Source organism: Pollicipes pollicipes, unplaced genomic scaffold, assembly GCF_011947565.3.
Source record: "Pollicipes pollicipes isolate AB1234 unplaced genomic scaffold, Ppol_2.1 Scaffold_2555;HRSCAF=2994_pilon_pilon_pilon, whole genome shotgun sequence".
In the NCBI taxonomy this organism is placed as follows: domain Eukaryota; kingdom Metazoa; phylum Arthropoda; class Thecostraca; order Pollicipedomorpha; family Pollicipedidae; genus Pollicipes; species Pollicipes pollicipes.
The window spans coordinates 28,016,515-28,034,640 of record NW_023596136.1 but is presented as its reverse complement, the minus strand read 5'-3'; the positions used below and the strand labels follow the sequence as shown (position 1 = coordinate 28,034,640).

The 18,126-nt window shown below is 46.5% G+C and overlaps 1 protein-coding gene across 1 annotated transcript; it reads left to right on the top strand.

Annotated features, from left to right (window-relative positions):
- Positions 1 to 75: 75 nt before the first annotated feature.
- Positions 76 to 16,626, top strand: LOC119099904 (perlucin-like). The gene is made up of 3 exons (XM_037223002.1): positions 76 to 109; positions 3,761 to 3,985; positions 16,217 to 16,626. The coding sequence occupies exons 1-3, from the start codon at positions 76 to 78 to the stop codon at positions 16,624 to 16,626; spliced, it is 669 nt and encodes a 222-aa protein (XP_037078897.1).
- Positions 16,627 to 18,126: the final 1,500 nt, after the last annotated feature.

Below are 18,126 nucleotides of genomic sequence, written 5' to 3'. Positions count from 1 at the left end.
CATCTTTGCTATTTGGCATCGCGGAAGTTCTGTGCAACTACACTGTGTGCCTTGCACGATTTGGTGCGACACACCATGGGCACCATCATCATGACAACGGATGCAAACGGTGTGCTGTAAGGCGGCAGCAGCCTGCTGAGCAGCTTTGCACTTCGCGTCCAGAACCGGAGCGGGCACTATCGTTGCAGACCGATCAATTATGAGGACCCAGCGTCTGATAGATGTGTTTTTGCTGATATTCGGGATTTCAATCGCGCCCAGCGCGAACACAGCTTTGTTCAGCTGGATCAACGGCACGTTCATCGACGAGCCGCTTGCGACCATCGAGGTTGCCTCTATGGTCCTCTGTTCGCTCATTTGTGAGAGAACGGGTTCGGCTCTCTGTGCTGGAATCAGGTACCACGACAACGGCACGTGTCAGCTGTTCCGTGATCATATGTACTGCAAGAGCCGACCACTGCAGCGAGTCAACCTTGAAGAGCCCGGAAACAGCTGGGTCCTGTCTTCATGCCCCGGTAAGCCATTCTATGCTTGCTGGCTCTGTGATGTGAGTGAATTTAATGTGAGTGCCATAATAATGATAATAAAGCAATAGATATAAAATGATAATAATAATAATAATAATGATAGTAATAGTAACAATAATGTGAGTACACGAAGGACCCTCACGCCGGCGACGTGCGCTGTATCTCTGCCGACGGACCAGCCAATAAACAGCTGCGTCTCTCATATTGTGCGGCAATTCGTGGACTAGCTATGCCACTTTCTTCCGTCAGAAGACCCTGTCTGAACTGCTTCAACCTTAGGCAGCTTTGATTAGCCGCTGTCCATGGTTTTCAATATGAATTTATTCGAAATAATGTAAGTTGCTCAGTGCATTAACAAGAAACATTATTCACATACTTAAGACATTAGTGTAAGCCTTATTCCTTGGAGAAAAAAACAGGGGAATGAAGATATAGTTGAGTTAACATTTCGGCAATAAGGCTAATACCACCGTCTTATCTATGTGAGTTTAGTCACAACAAAATGGATTTGGGACCCTTTCTATGCAACCTAAAATAGGATACATATCGTGACAAATAATGCATAGCGCTAGTCAAAATTCGCCCGTGCCTGTTGCTGGTTTCAAAATAACGTTCGTTCTCTCGCATCATGTCGCGTTCACAAATTCTGAAAAGGCCATGCCGTGCCACAAAGTGAAAAATGAAAAAGTTAAAAATGTGAGGAGTGGTGATGATTTATTTATTCATTCAGTATGCGCTCCTCCATAACATAAGTTAGTGTACGGGTGGTTACACAACTGGCAGGAAGGCTTGAATTTGACTGATTCAAAAGCAGGATGTATGAACGCTACATTCATGGACCGAAGACATTCTAAAAGGTTTGGCTCGTGCAGTTAATTAGGTTAACCGCGCACACAGCCAAGCCCAGGCCAACACCCACACATACACATGTGTGCATGTTTGTGTGCACAGATGCATATATGCACATGCAAATATATATATATATATATATATATATATATATAACGAAAAAATTAAGTACTCTGAGGTTTTCGTGTCACAGGAGTAAACAATGAGAGTTTCAACTGAGCTACAGTTGCATATGATTGATATATTGTCCTAGTGCCCTACTGAGCCGAACAACCTTGGATTGCTAGGGAAGGAGTTGAAACACGTCGAAATGAAGGACATCAGACATCAAATCATAGAGTTATTTACTGGCTCAATGCAAACTCAACTGATTTTAAATGCGAGGAGCGGATTTAAAGAAAGATTTAACAGATTTGAGATTTTCTTTAGCCTTTGTTTCCTGTAGCACCATGCATATGGCATGCGTAATGTTTAAACCACGCAAAATGCTCATGCTGTGTAGTCCGTCAAAACTCCCAACGTTACTACCTGTCACCTTTGCCATGCTGATGCTGTGTAGTCCGTCAGAACTCCGAACGTCACCACCTGTCACCGTTGCCTTGCTGATGCTGCGTAATCCGTCAGAACTCCCCACGTTACCATCGGTCACCGCTGCCATGCTGATACTGTGTAATCCGTCAGAACTCCCCACTTGACCATCGGTCACCGTTGCCATGCTGATGCTGTGTAATCCGTCAGAACTCCCCACGTTACCACCGGTCACCGTTGCCATGCTGATGCTGTGTAATCAGTCAGAACTCAACACGTTACCACCAGTCACCGTTGTCATGCTCATGCTGTGTAACACATCAGAACTCCCCACGTTACCACCGGTCCCCGTTGTCATGTTCGTGCTGTCTAACCCATCAGAACTCCCCACGTCATCACCAGTCAACGTTGCCAGGATCGATCTGAGCGCATCGCACCTAGATTAGAAGCGCCAGGTAGCATTAGGAATAAGTTTGTGAACTAAAATTGAACGATGGAAGTGGTGTGCACCGGCTGACACGATGGTCGGAGATGCTGTTCAGTCCAAAAAGCTTGTAAATCACAGAGAACAGACGGACAGCGAGCGAGTTTGCCGTCGGCGGTTCGTGCCAGGTCAGATCGCGTGTCATGGTTAAGCAGTCATGAGCGGCGGACAAGTCGTTAAAACTGTCTGGTAAGTCGCCAGGCTCGGACTCTGCCGTTTAAAATAGATCAGGCAAGTTGGTTAGGCGCGATGTCACCAGATTAACTGGGGCTGTTAAGTCCTACCGTACGTTTGAGTAACTACAATACCGACTTATTTTCGGAATTCTTTGACGTACTGGTTGACGTAGACAGGAAGTAATCATAAAGCAAGGTAAGGAATTGGGCATGGCACCACCACAATAACACCATCTGTTTGATCTCGCCGATGCGTTTGAACAAACACAAAACCATTTCTTAAGCAACTTTCGTACTCACAGTGCTGTGAGATAGAGAGCAGCAATATTTTCTTGAATTATGTCATTTTCATTCACTAACGCCTTATCACGTCTTTTAATGGATTCCAAAGGGAGCGCTCTTACGTTTAAAATGTCTTTCAAGTGATTTGCATGGAACATTCAGGCCAGAGTACACACTAAACGTACCTTATTTAGGGGTTCTAAAACTACCACCAAAGCAGCACTAGTTTAGTTCAAAGAACATTTTGGCGCCGGGCGTTTTGCCACACCAGGCCGGTGAGGGTTATTTTATTTTACACATTTTTTCTACAGAAATTGTCTCTCTCCTCTCTCGGTATGTGTCGGTCTCTTTCGGGATCACCCAGCTATCTCAGGATCTTGATCTCTCTCATTCCACTCGCGAGATTCATTTGCCTGAGGGCACGTTGCGTATATCATTGCATGAATCTCTGGATATCGCATCCAATGACAGCGTAGCATCATCGTCACTTTCACACAAAAACAAAGGGCTCTTTGTCCCTGGTTCATCGTTACAGGTCACAGCAAAGCAACAAGCTAATACCCCGTGTGCGCTAATCCTTATCACACTCATCCCGTTGCATGTATAAACTTTTAATGCGTTCCAGGGAGCATAACAGAGCTGTACGATGAAGCTGCTCATTTCTGAATTTTCTTCGGTGCGCATATCGCCTAACTAGTGCAATAACCAAACCACCGAATGATACAAAGTACGCACACACTAAAGAGCGTCCCAGCTCATCTCACTCCTTATTAGGCCGCGAACATTCCAATCCACACTCACGGGTGGGAGGTCGCTGGCTCAAGCCTGACCTCGGATGCACTCACGTGCAGTCGCCTGCCAGCCAGCCCGCTGGATCCAGTACCGCCGACGCACCAGATCCTGTGCCGTTCCAGGCTCCTCCTCCGACCGGTGCAGCTGCCCGGCCGGGTTCACGCGGTGCGCCGGCCGCTGCCTCATCCGACTGGACGCTGCACTCACCAACACGGAGGCGCAGAGCCGCTGCCAGCAGCGCGGCGCCCACCTGGCCGTCCCGCGCACCGAGGCCGAGAACCAGTGTGTCATCGAGGTCGCCTCGAGGAGGCTGGTGTGGCTGGGGGTGACCGACCTGGGCTCGGAGGGCGTGTTTTGGGGCGTTGATGGCTGCGGCACGGTCCCCTGGTGGGGGTCCAGCTTTCCTGACAACTTTTGGGGTGTGGAGCATTGTGTAGCACATATGCTGAGTAATTGGAACGACGTCGATTGTAGAAGGCTGTACCATCCCCTATGCCAGCTGGACTATTGCAAGGAGACCATGTGCCAACAGGAAACGGACAGGAACTGGTCCTACTCTTGGGCGCGTAAGGCGTGTGGTCTGCCCGGCTCACGTGATGGCCCACTCACGGGACGTTTCAGCTGTTTTTCGACGTCTATTGTAAACTCTTGTTGGAGCAGTGGGTAAGAGGCCTTTCTAGACGTGCAATGAGTGAGTTGGTGCCAGGCTGCAGGATAGTTGTGTCATCGCCGCGTAGAAAGCATCGAGACGTAAGCGAATAGCGCCTGTCGGGCTGGGAACACATACAACCAGTTCTTCACAATGCCACGGAAGACCTCCTTTCAGCTGGCTTAGTAGACCGTGGCGTTCTGATGTTTAGCGTTGGTTCATACATTCATCAACACCATTACCTGAGCATTACCTGGCTTTGTGGCTAGCTTGGCCTTGCCATTTTGACGGACGAAATCGATGAAGTAACGACCAGCAGAAACGAAACAATGACCAGCAGTTCGTGCGCCGGAATGTCTGGGTCTGGTAAACAATGTCAGACAATCTGGTGAAAATGTCTCCAAGCTGCACACCAGCCAGGCAGTCTTTGCGCATCCCAGGGGCATTCTGCTCAGCGGCCATGTACGAAATCGGCGCAGCTGAATGGTGCACGTTTTAGGCGATTGTGATGAGGATGTTGAGTGATTGAAATACGATGCATGAATGTTGTGGAAATAAATTGGATTGAGTGACGAAGCAGTTTGCATGATTAAGATACTATGGTTTAGGCCATAGCATATTTCATTCCAGCGTGCAAGGCAACAAAGATAACTGAATATGTCCGTAATGGTACCATTACGGACGAAAAAAATGGAGTTGTAGTGTGAAGCAAGCAAATTCGACGCTGATATGCACGTATGCAGCTGAATATGAACGTGCAAAAACGCGATGTGCAAAAAGTTGTTCCGCTTTGGCATCACGAGAAAAGTTGTTAATCGAACCGATAATTATGTTTTACACTTCAGTGGTCAACGGATGGAACTCTAAATAAGCAGCCCATGTATACATCTTATTGGTGGAGGTCACTTAAGTCACCTTTTTGAGATGTGCAGAACATTGTGCATGATAAATATCCTTGAGGACAGTAACACTAAGCATGCGTCTTCGCCAATACGAAACTGCGCGTGCCAACTGCGCGTGCCCACTGCTATGCTTGGTTGGGTACTGGCGCGAACAACTAAATACGGATGCAAAAGTTTGTGTTACACGAGATGGTGATTTTTCTTACGTGGTTTTGCCGTTAATAAAAGCGACCTCGTGTTCTGATGAATCTTGACGTTGCAATACAGGATAACCTCACGTGCAGCCGGCACAGTAGGGGGAGAGGGGGAGGGGGAAGACAGTAGAGTGAGTAGCATCATGTCCAAGTAGTATCAAGGCGATTTATCCCAACTCTATGCGACGGTTGGTAGTCTCAAGTCACTCATCTGACGGAAGGCAGAGCTCTGCCTTTCAGTGTACTTCTGGGCTCATAGTGTACGCATGTTAGGGTGAGCGCAAAAAATCTGTATTTTGGCACGGCATTGGAGACTATAGCGATCGGTGTGAGTGATAGTTCATAGGGTCACGGGATGGCTGCACGAATCGAATGGTCTGCCGAATGGTGGGGACGTACAGCACGTGCGTGCCGCAAAACATTTGGCATCTGTTCGCTAAGGATTTCGGGGTGGTACAAACATGCCTCCAAGATGTCTGGCGGTACATGCTATGTCACCTGTGCATAGGGCATGTTGTATTAGTAATACAATGAACCGACAGCATGCCATTCGCAATCTAGATAACAAGTCTACATTAAAAATACCTATGCAAATCCATGATGTTCACCCGAGCAGCCGAAATCGAGGTGGCAATAGTCGTAAAACAAAAACTGACTGTTAAAAGCGCAAACATTTGTCATGTACCAATCACGGTGAATTACAAATTAGCATTGACGAGCGCATTTGGGCTACATATTGCATGGAATTCAGCCTGCTTGAGATGCAGTTTATTTTATGAAAAAAACACGTAAGCACAACTTTCACGCTATGTGATATAATTTTCCCCGGGGTGGGGTAGGTTGCCCCATTGGAAAGAGGTTCATTGAGAAGTCATTTGCCAAAGATGCAAACGTGCTCTCAAAACTTTACCGTTGTATGTGAATCTGGAGCTTGCAGCTGTCTGCAGATATACGAATCGAAGCCCTATCCTCAGTAGTTCCAGAAGGAGGGAGCTCAGATTAAACACTGATGTAAGTCTCCCCACTCTCCCCTATATCCAATATCGCGGGGCTGCTGGATGTGTGGAGCCCGTATTTCACATGCATCACTGAACTCTGGGACACATTCTTCAATTCAAATTTTACCATTGCTCTTACTGTATCATGATGCTTAAAGCATGCATCACCACATTTGCTTATTTTCTTGTTAAATTGAGTGCTCCACCTTTAGGGTAATTTCAGAAACATAACTAGATGAAACCTCAGGGCTACCTAGTCAGCACTGCTAGGATCACTTAGTAGCACTGGGAATTGTCACTGTGGTATCATCAAGATATGATGAGATAAATTTGAAATATTTTAGGTTCAAATTACGCTGTGAACGGTTCCTCCCAGCAGTGGTTCATACCTAACATTCCATTTATGTCTTCCTTTGAAGCTCCAGCGCGTAACCCTAGTCTACGACAACTGACGACGGCAGAATCCAGGATCATAGTTTCTCAAAATGAGTTGGTAGGGGCTAAAAAGTAAAAGCAGCAATAAATAGCACAGCCTGCTCCCAAAATACGGCAACAAATGGACTACTGCCCGGATTTCGCCCATTTTTTTTTTCAAAGTCAGGAGTGGTTAGGAGCCCAAGTTGGGGGAGGGGGCTCCCAAATAAATAGGAAACTACACCCTGGTAGAATCTGCTGGGGGCTGTCGTCAGCAGTTAAGGACTAGAGGTGCCAGATTTGAACCGTTTTAATGCGCACATTGCGTGCCTGCGAGCTTAAAAGTGGCACCTGTACTGGTATGAATGACATCAGTAGAAATGAACGTTTGCGAGTGGCACAGTGGACACCGAAGGCCATTTATCCAGAACCGATTTGGTCGAAGATTGGGCGATGTGTTGCGTGCGTCACTGTAGCCGATGTGATGCGTCTGCTTTCCAAAGCCGACAAGCGCCTCAAAAAGAGCCTATGCGATGAATTCACGTGATAACTAGCTCATGTTTAAAGCTGTATATTTTTCCCTGCACAAAGTGTTCGAAGCTTCGGTGGCAGTTATTGCGCAAGCCTATTGACGAATAAGTGTATTAGAAATAACATGAATTGGAAAGAACAAAGGAAATGAAAAGTATGTGCTACTGTCAAAGCGATGAGCAGGGAGATCAGTTATATTTCTCCCGCCGGAACGGTTACGTCTAATCAATATTCTGAGCTATTCAGAAGGATTTCGAGAAGCTTTCCATCACCAATCAAATCGGACGCGTTTAATCTGACGATGAGTAGAAGGTACAAAACGGCGGCATATTTGCTATAACGACTCAAAACACTCCATGCATTCTAGGGAGCTGAACATATGTTTTACTATCAGGAAGCATACCGTGCCAAAGTTCCACACATTTTATTGGCCTCACGGCTTTTTACTACAACCAAAAACATGTCAACATTCGCTTCACGCGATCTCGTTTGAGTCAATACGCTTTTGAAATCATGCGCACGCTTCTGCTTTCGAGGTTTTAGACCACTCATTGTAAACTCAACGACCTACACAATACAATTTTCCTCCGGTTTTGTCGTACGTAAGTTAACGATGGCTCGTCATTTTAGTCGTGTTGTAGTGCCTAACTTCGGTGATGTTTAGGAGCCAACTTTGCTCTGGAATTTGTCGTCGCTTGAAAAATAGAGTTTTGCTGCCCTTTAAGGTACCCTCTGGAATCGGGTGCCTCTTGAAACTCAAGATCACCATACCCCAAAAGGAAAGCTTTTGGTGCCCTGCACCGAGGGAGCTAAAAATTGTGTTGCCTCTATATTTGGTGCCACCTGGAATCAAGCCTCCGCGGCCCTTTGAATGCCCCGCTTCAATTTGATGCCTTTAGAGAACAAATATTATAGTACCTTGAATTCAATGTTTTGGTGCTTTTTCGCCGAATGGACGTCCGAAGATTTAGTCAATGGAAAGACACGGACATAATGGTGTCTCTGGGAATTTGTTGCGTCTTGAAAATGAAGTCCTTGACGTGCGTTTTGGTGCTGCCTGGAATAAGGCAACCGTGGATAAAAAACAACTGAGGATGCCCCGAAACGGAGGATTTAGGGTCCCTCCAACAACAGGACAAATCAGCATTTTGTCAGGCTGAACGGTAGAGCAATTACGGTGCCCCTGGATTTCTGTCTTCTTAAAAATGAGGACTTTGTGCTTCTCAAATGGTTCTCTTTAATTTGGTGCCCCATAAAGTAAACGTTGTGGTACCCAGAAGTATTTAATTCAGAAATCAAAAGGTAGAAAGCTTCGGTGCCGATTTTCCAAGTAGCCGATGCGGGAATTCGTCTCGCTGGGAAGCGGAACATTATTGCGCCACTGAAATCTGGTGCCTCTTGATAATAAAAGTTTGGGACCTTGGTGGTGTCATCTGGAAGGGAGTACACTCGAAAAAATGCGACAGTGCCCCGAAATGAAGGTTTTGTGCCTGGTCAACCTGTGATCTTAGTGTTAAAACTCCTCCACCTCAAGGCAGCAAGACCTCGTTGGGCTTTGATGGGGCAAGGCATGCCCCATGCCCCCTGTCATGCAGATAACTATATCACCGTCTTTGTGTAAGGTATTTAATGATGCAATATAAACATTAATACGGGGAGGTAACAAAATTGAACTGACCGAGAAAACAAAAAAATATTCACCGCCCAGCTGTTGGTCCCCGTCGTAGTACTCCTCTAGTTTTGGCGAGAGCCCCAGCGCTGCTCCGTGTCCGCTGTCGCTGACCTTCGAGCCGTAAACCCTGCAGAAATATTGAGCTCGCAATGAAAAGAGTAAGATTGCAAAACCATAGTCAAGAAGCTAGTTCCAACAGGAATCGCAGGAGTTTTCGGACACAGTAAGATCGAACACAGGATTTCACAGCCCGCCTGTAAGACAGCGTGTTGGCAAAGCACAAAACTCTTAGCTCGCAGCCTTATGTAAATGACTGCTATTCATGCTTGGCCTGAACCTGTTTGATGTAATGTTAATTATTGTAAGTTTATGCTGAAAAATGTACACGAAATACAAAACATGAGCCATGTCATAAGTTTGATATACTCCAGGTTCTTCCCAAACAGAGACACGGCCAGGGGGGCCGGGCCTCTGTCTCAGGCCCAGATTTTTCAATTTCTACTTCAAATGACAGAAAGTTCCCGAAAAAAGTGAAAAAAAAATCGGCGGGATACGTACTCATTGATCCCTGGGCTCCTGACAAAGTCAAGGCGGCGAATTTGCTCTCAAGCATAGCAATATAGGTGACTGAGTGTAACTTGGTTCACCTGTTAAATTGAGGAGACCGACCCACCACCCCCAGATCCACCCATGCCCCGCGCAAAAGGGATGCCTTCCTCAATTGGGTCACAATCAGCGCATCTCCGGGCGTCCCCTTGTCCGGTTTGGCAATTCTTGCAAACTGGGTCAATCATATCAGCTGCCCTCCATCCGATTTTTGAGCGACGCCCCGGCCATCAGCCAACCAGTACAGTGCGTCACATTCGCAAAACTTAAGTAAAAGTGCACAGCATACCTTAAGCACGGGAAATGTTGACTTACCATTAAGTGTCTCCTGCACCTCCACCTACCGAAGCTAGCGGCAGCAAATGTTACATGGTGACGGAAATGCGGGGTGTTCGAGAATGTTCAAGCGCGATAAGAAACCTAATTAACAAAGCTCAATTCACGCTGCTTTTCTGGAACAAAACTGCTTCAACGTGTAGTACTCGACTTTAATACGTTGTTGTGTGATAACTGCAAAGTGCATGAATACAGTACTGCTCTTATCATCAGTTTATCAACAGAAACACATTGATGTTGTAGTCTAATTCAGGAGCACCGTGTAACGCTTGGCACTGCTTAGTAAAAACGCCGCAATAATAGCTTCATGTGGAAAACTACTTTTCCTAAAACTCCCAAAACGTCACATGAACTTCAACAAGACTAAACTGAGAACTGCATGTGATTTAGCTCATGTTTAGGCGAAATAAACTCACTGCGACTCGATTACGGTATCACCTTTCAATCACAAACATGTCGTTAGCTGTTTATATTTTTGTGTTGATGTCGCTGGCAGCGGTACGCTGAGAAATTCGTGTAAATCCTGAATAGTGTCGAAAGTATTCACTGCGGCACGCCGAGAAGTTTGTGAAATTAGCGGAAAGTCCACATGGTTTGCCGAAATGACAAACCGGTCTCAGTTGAGACCATGTAGCGAGAGGTCTCATCGTGCAGACCGTGCAGCATACTTCCAGCAGGACTTACGGTGTAAGATCCCAAAAACAGTTTTCAGTGTCGTTGCGGACTGGTTGCGACTTTCGGATGGCGAGTGAAAATGAACTTATGAGCAGAGCCGTCACTTTATATACTTTCGGGGTAGCCTGAGCCCCCTCCCCCTCGAATGCTGACTTGAGTCCCTCCCATGCTTCTTTAAGCGCCCTCAATACACATGAGCAAAGGGGGAATGCTGGGTCAAATAAATTAAAACAATCAGCTTACCTGTTGGTGTCTTAGGTGATAGGTACCTACTTATATCAGTATCAGTATCATGCCAATTTTGGACCAAATAATATATTGTAGGCACATGTTTTTATCATGCTGAATGCTTCTTATGTGACGCCGCCTACAAATGTTTGACAAGCGACAAGTAAACACAATTATAACGCCTGGATTAGATAAAGAACAATTGGCTGCAACATGCGACAGCTTTTTAAAGCATAGGGTGACCCAGATAAAAGTTAACGCATGTTTTCCCCAGCAATCGCGAGTGTATTTGCTGCAAAATCGTGGCTTTGGTAGACAGCGACAGCGGTAGACATCAGTGATCGTTTACTAAGATTAACTAAGATTTTTTGTTTTGCTGTGAATTACAACCATTTCTAAGTTTTCAAAAGACCGCACGTCACATGAGCTTGAAGTGAGAAGTCATTTCGCAGGAAAATAATTTTTGAATCAACGATATATCTAAGAAGTTTTTTAATTCCAACATTGAGAACGACACTTTTCGTGTGGTCTAATTCCGGGGAGTTTTCAGATTTTGGGGGTAGCATAGGCTCAACATGTCGTCTGGGCACCGCCTCAACCAAGTTTCGAAAGTGAAATATTTTGTAATGAGACGTGATGATGACGTAATAAGATGGATCGCACACATTCTTCGTGCGTCGTTTAGGGTCGTGAGATGAGACACAGCACAGCTATGAACAAGAATTCGCTGAAAGAGATGGCAAATGTCACAACTTCAGTGAATGGTAATTTATTTTCAGAAACAAAACCCCACGCAACTGGGAATGAGGGGCGCATGGAGGGAAGCGGGACATATGGGCACGTGTCTCCTCCCACGGATGACGATTTATACTGTTCTGAGTGGGCCACTGTCGCCCCCTGCCCCCGCCTAACAATGTCCAATTTGCTCTCCCCCAACTGTCAGTTTGCCCATCAACCTTTTGGAGCCAAAATACAAGAAGGATATTACAAATGGGAGGTCAAAATAATATCACTTTTAAGGAAGATTTCTGCTCATCGTTTCATAGCAAAAGTGATCAAAGAATAAAAGACCTGCGAGGCTATGTTCTATTCAGCGCAGATGACTGAGCTTCTCTCATTTTAACGTACCGCATTCGTGTCGTGTTTACTTAAGGATTTTGGTTTTCCTGCGCTCTGCATGCATTTTATTACACAATTAATAGGTCGCGTTGACGCTGGTCAAATTTGTGCTGCTGATACGGTATTTTGGCATTATTCAGCGCGATAATTCAAGGCCTACAGACTGCAGCAAGTTGTGTTATTTTGCCACGACGTTTTATCGATAGATAAAAACGAACCGGTTGAAAAAAACAAAAAGGTACACAAGTTACTCTGACGTCATTCGAATGTTTCATGACGCAATCAAATAATGACGTTTCGAGGAGCGTGTGTACTGAATAGTGAAAACTTGTGTTCTAGAGCAGTATTTTGAGCTCCAAAACACACGAATAATTACAAGTGAGCTGACTTCGTCACACATGATGCTTGCCTGAATATCTTCAGATGTGGAACATTCCTTTAAGCTGAGTCCTATAAAGTCAGAATCCGAGTTCGGGTCCGGCCAGACTCAAACCCATCTTTGCTATTTGGCATCGCGGAAGTTCTGTGCAACTACACTGTGTGCCTTGCACGATTTGGTGCGACACACCATGGGCACCATCATCATGACAACGGATGCAAACGGTGTGCTGTAAGGCGGCAGCAGCCTGCTGAGCAGCTTTGCACTTCGCGTCCAGAACCGGAGCGGGCACTATCGTTGCAGACCGATCAATTATGAGGACCCAGCGTCTGATAGATGTGTTTTTGCTGATATTCGGGATTTCAATCGCGCCCAGCGCGAACGCAGCTTTGTTCAGCTGGATCAACGGCACGTTCATCGACGAGCCGCTTGCGACCATCGAGGTTGCCTCTATGGTCCTCTGTTCGCTCATTTGTGAGAGAACGGGTTCGGCTCTCTGTGCTGGAATCAGGTATCACGACAACGGCACGTGTCAGCTGTTCCGTGATCATATGTACTGCAAGAGCCGACCACTGCAGCGAGTCAACCTTGAAGAGCCCGGAAACAGCTGGGTCCTGTCTTCATGCCCCGGTAAGCCATTCTATGCTTGCTGGCTCTGTGATGTGAGTGAATTTAATGTGAGTGCCGTAATAATGATGATAAAGCAATAGATATAAAATGATAATAATAATAATAATAATGATAGTAATAGTAACAATAATGTGAGTACACGAAGGACCCTCACGCCGGCGACGTGCGCTGTATCTCTGCCGACGGACCAGCCAATAAACAGCTGCGTCTCTCATATTGTGCGGCAATTCGTGGACTAGCTATGCCACTTTCTTCCGTCAGAAGACCCTGTCTGAACTGCTTCAACCTTAGGCAGCTTTCATTGGCCGCTGTCCATGGTTTTCAATATGAATTTATTCGAAATAATGTAAGTTGCTCAGTGCATTAGCAAGAAACATTATTCACATACTTAAGACATTAGTGTAAGCCTTATTCCTTGGAGAAAAAAACAGGGGAATGAAGATATAGTTGAGTTAATATTTCGGCAATAAGGCTAATACCACCGTCTTATCTATGTGAGTTTAGTCACAACAAAATGGATTTGGGACCCTTTCTATGCAACCTAAAATAGGATACATATCGTGACAAATAATGCATAGCGCTAGTCAAAATTCGCCCGTGCCTGTTGCTGGTTTCAAAATAACGTTCGTTCTCTCGCATCATGTCGCGTTCACAAATTCTGAAAAGGCCATGCCGTGCCACAAAGTGAAAAATGAAAAAGTGAAAAATGTGAGGAGTGGTGATGATTTATTTATTCATTCAGTATGCGCTCCTCCATAACATAAGTTAGTGTACGGGTGGTTACACAACTGGCAGGAAGGCTTGAATTTGACTGATTCAAAAGCAGGATGTATGAACGCTACATTCATGGACCGAAGACATTCTAAAAGGCTTGGCTCGTGCAGTTAATTAGGTTAACCGCGCACACAGCCAAGCCCAGGCCAACACCCACACATACACATGTATGCATGTTTGTGTGCACAGATGCATATATATGCACATGCAAATATATATATATATATATATATATATATATAACGAAAAAATTAAGTACTCTAAGGTTTTCGTGTCACAGGAGTAAACAATGAGAGTTTCAACTGAGCTACAGCTGCATATGATTGATATATTGTCCTAGTGCCCTACTGAGCCGAACAACCTTGGATTGCTAGGGAAGGAGTTGAAACACGTCGAAATGAAGGACATCAGACATCAAAACATAGAGTTATTGACTGGCTCAATGCAAACTCAACTGATTTTAAATGCGAGGAGCGGATTTAAAGAAAGATTTAACAGATTTGAGATTTTCTTTAGCCTTTGTTTCCTGTAGCACCATGCATATGGCATGCGTAATGTTTAAACCACGCAAAATGCTCATGCTGTGTAGTCCGTCAAAACTCCCAACGTTACGACCTGTCACCTTTGCCATGCTGATGCTGTGTAGTCCGTCAGAACTCCGAACGTCACCACCTGTCACCGTTGCCTTGCTGATGCTGCGTAATCCGTCAGAACTCCCCACGTTACCATCGGTCACCGCTGCCATGCTGATACTGTGTAATCCGTCACAACTCCCCACTTGACCATCGGTCACCGTTGCCATGCTGATGTTGTGTAATCCGTCAGAACTCCCCACGTTACCACCGGTCACCGTTGCAATGCTGATGCTGTGTAATCAGTCAGAACTCAACACGTTACCACCAGTCACCGTTGTCATGCTCATGCTGTGTAACACATCAGAACTCCCCACGTTACCGCCGGTCCCCGTTGTCATGTTCGTGCTGTCTAACCCATCAGAACTCCCCACGTCATCACCAGTCAACGTTGCCAGGATCGATCTGAGCACATCGCACCTAGATTAGAAGCGCCAGGTAGCATTAGGAATAAGTTTGTGAACTAAAATTGAACGATGGAAGTGGTGTGCACCGGCTGACACGATGGTCGGAGATGCTGTTCAGTCCAAAAAGTCTGTAAATCACAGAGAACAGACGGACAGCGAGCGAGTTTGCCGTCGGCGGTTCGTGCCAGGTCAGATCGCGTGTCATGGTTAAGCAGTCATGAGCGGCGGACAAGTCGTTAAAACTGTCTGGTAAGTCGCCAGGCTCGGACTCTGCCGTTTAAAATAGATCAGGCAAGTTGGTTAGGCGCGATGTCACCAGATTAACAGGGGCTGTTAAGTCCTACCGTATGTTTGAGTAACTACAATACCGACTTATTTTCGGAATTCTTTGGCGCACTGGTTGACGTAGACAGGAAGTAATCATAAAGCAAGGTAAGGAATTGGGCATGGCACCACCACAATAACACCATCTGTTTGATCTCGCCGATGCGTTTGAACAAACACAAAACCATTTCTTAAGCAACTTTCGTACTCACAGTGCTGTGAGATAGAGAGCAGCAATATTTTCTTGAATTATGTCATTTTCATTCACTAACGCCTTATCACGTCTTTTAATGGATTCCAAAGGGAGCGCTCTTACGTTTAAAATGTCTTTCAAGTGATTTGCATGGAACATTCAGGCCAGAGTACACACTAAACGTACCTTATTTAGGGGTTCTAAAACTACCACCAAAGCAGCACTAGTTTAGTTCAAAGAACATTTTGGCGCCGGGCGTTTTGCCACACCAGGCCGGTGAGGGTTATTTTATTTTACACATTTTTTCTACAGAAATTGTCTCTCTCCTCTCTCGGTATGTGTCGGTCTCTTTCGGGATCACCCAGCTATCTCAGGATCTTGATCTCTCTCATTCCACTCGCGAGATTCATTTGCCTGAGGGCACGTTGCGTATATCATTGCATGAATCTCTGGATATCGCATCCAATGACAGCGTAGCATCATCGTCACTTTCACACAAAAACAAAGGGCTCTTTGTCCCTGGTTCATCGTTACAGGTCACAGCAAAGCAACACGCTAATACCCCGTGTGCGCTTATCCTTATCACACTCATCCCGTTGCATGTATAAACTTTTAATGCGTTCCAGGGAGTATAACAGAGCTGTACGATCAAGCTGCTCATTTCTGAATTTTCTTCGGTGCGCATATCGCCTAACTAGTGCAATAACCAAACCACCGAATGATACAAAGTACGCACACACTAAAGAGCGTCCCAGCTCATCTCATTCCTTATTAGGTCGCGAACATCCCAATCCACACTCACGGGTGGGAGGTCGCTGGCTCAAGCCTGACCTCGGATGCACTCACGTGCAGTCGCCTGCCAGCCAGCCCGCTGGAACCAGTACCACTGGCACATCAGATCCTGTGCCGTTCCAGGCTCCTCCTCCGACCGGTGCAGCTGCCCGGCCGGGTTCACGCGGTGCGCCGGCCGCTGCCTGGTCCGACTGGACGCTGCACTCACCAACACGGAGGCGCAGAGCCGCTGCCAGCAGCGCGGCGCCCACCTGGCCGTCCCGCGTACCGAGGCCGAGAACCAGTGTGTCATCGAGGTCGCCTCGAGGAGGCTGGTGTGGCTGGGGGTGACCGACCTGGGCTCGGAGGACGTGTTTTGGGGCGTTGACGGCTGCGGCACGGTCCCCTGGTGGGGGTTCACCTTTCCTGACAACTTTTGGGGTGTGGAGCATTGTGTAGCACATATGCTGAGTAATTGGAACGACGTCGATTGTAGAAGGCTGTACCATCCCCTATGCCAGCTGGACTATTGCAAGGAGACCATGTGCCAATAGGAAACGGACAGGAACTGGTCCTACTCTTGGGCGCGTGAGGCGTGTGGTCTGTCCGGCTCACGTGATGGCCCACTCACGGGACGTTTTAACTGTTTTTCGACGTCTGTTGTAAACTCTTGTTGGAGCAGTGGGAAAGAGGCCTTTTTGGACGTGCAATGAGTGAGTTGGTGCCAGGCTGCAGGATAATTGTGTCATCGCCGCTTAGAAAGCATCGAGACGTAATCGAATAGCGCCTGTCGGGCTGGGAACACATACAACCAGTTCTTCACAATGCGATGGAAGACCTCGTTTCAGCTGGCTTAGGAGACCGTGGCGTTCTGATGTTTAGCGTTGGTTCATACATTCATCAACACCATTACCTGAGCATTGCCTGGCTTTGTGGCTAGCTTGGCCTTGCCATTTTGACGAACGAAATCGGTGAAGTAACGACCAGCAGAAACGAAACAATGACCAGCAGTTCGTGCGCCGGAATGTCTGGGTCTGGTAAACAATGTCAGACAATCTGGTGAAAATGTCTCCAAGCTGCACACCAGCCAGGCAGTCTTTGCGCATCCCAGGGGCATTCTGCTCAGCGGCCATGTACGAAATCGGCGCAGCTGAATGGTGCACGTTTTAGGCGATTGTGATGAGGATGTTGAGTGATTGAAATACGATGCATGAATGTTGTGGAAATAAATTGGATTGAGTGACGAAGCAGTTTGCATGATTAAGATACTATGGTTTAGGCCATAGCATATTTCATTCGAGCGTGCAAGGCAACAATGATAACTGAATATGTCCGTAATGGAACCATTACGAACGAAAAGAGTGGAGTTGTAGTGTGAAGCAAGTAAATTCGACGCTGATATGCACGTATGCACAGCTGATATGCACAGCTGATACGCACAGCTGAATATGATATGATATGCACAGCTGAATATGAGCGTGCAAAAACGCGATGTACACAAAGTTGTTACGCTTCGGCGTCACGAGAAAAGTTGTTCATCGAACGAGAGAGATGGAATACACGAGATGGCGATTTTTCTTAAGGGGTTTTGCCGTAAATAAAAGCAACCTGGTGTTTCCATGAATCTCGACTTGAAATACAAGATAGTCTCACGTGCAGGCGGCACAGTAGGGAGAGGGGGAGGGGGAAGACAGTAGAGTGAGTAGCATCATGTCCAAGTAGAATCAAGGCGACTTATTCCAACTCTATGCGACGGTTGGTAGTCTCAAGTCACTCATCTGACGGAAGGCAGAGCTCTGCCTTTCAGTGTACTTCTGGGCTCATGGCGTACGCATGTTAGGGTGAGCGCGAAAAAAATGTATTTTGGCACGGCATTGGAGACTAAAGCGATCGGTGTGAGTGATAGTTTTTTGGGTCACGGGATGGCTGCACGAATCGAATGGTCTACCGAATGGTGGGGACGTACAGCACGTGCGTGCCGCAAAACATTTGGCACCTGTTCGCTAAGGATTTCGGGGTGGAACAAACATGCTTCCAAGATGTCGGGCGGTACA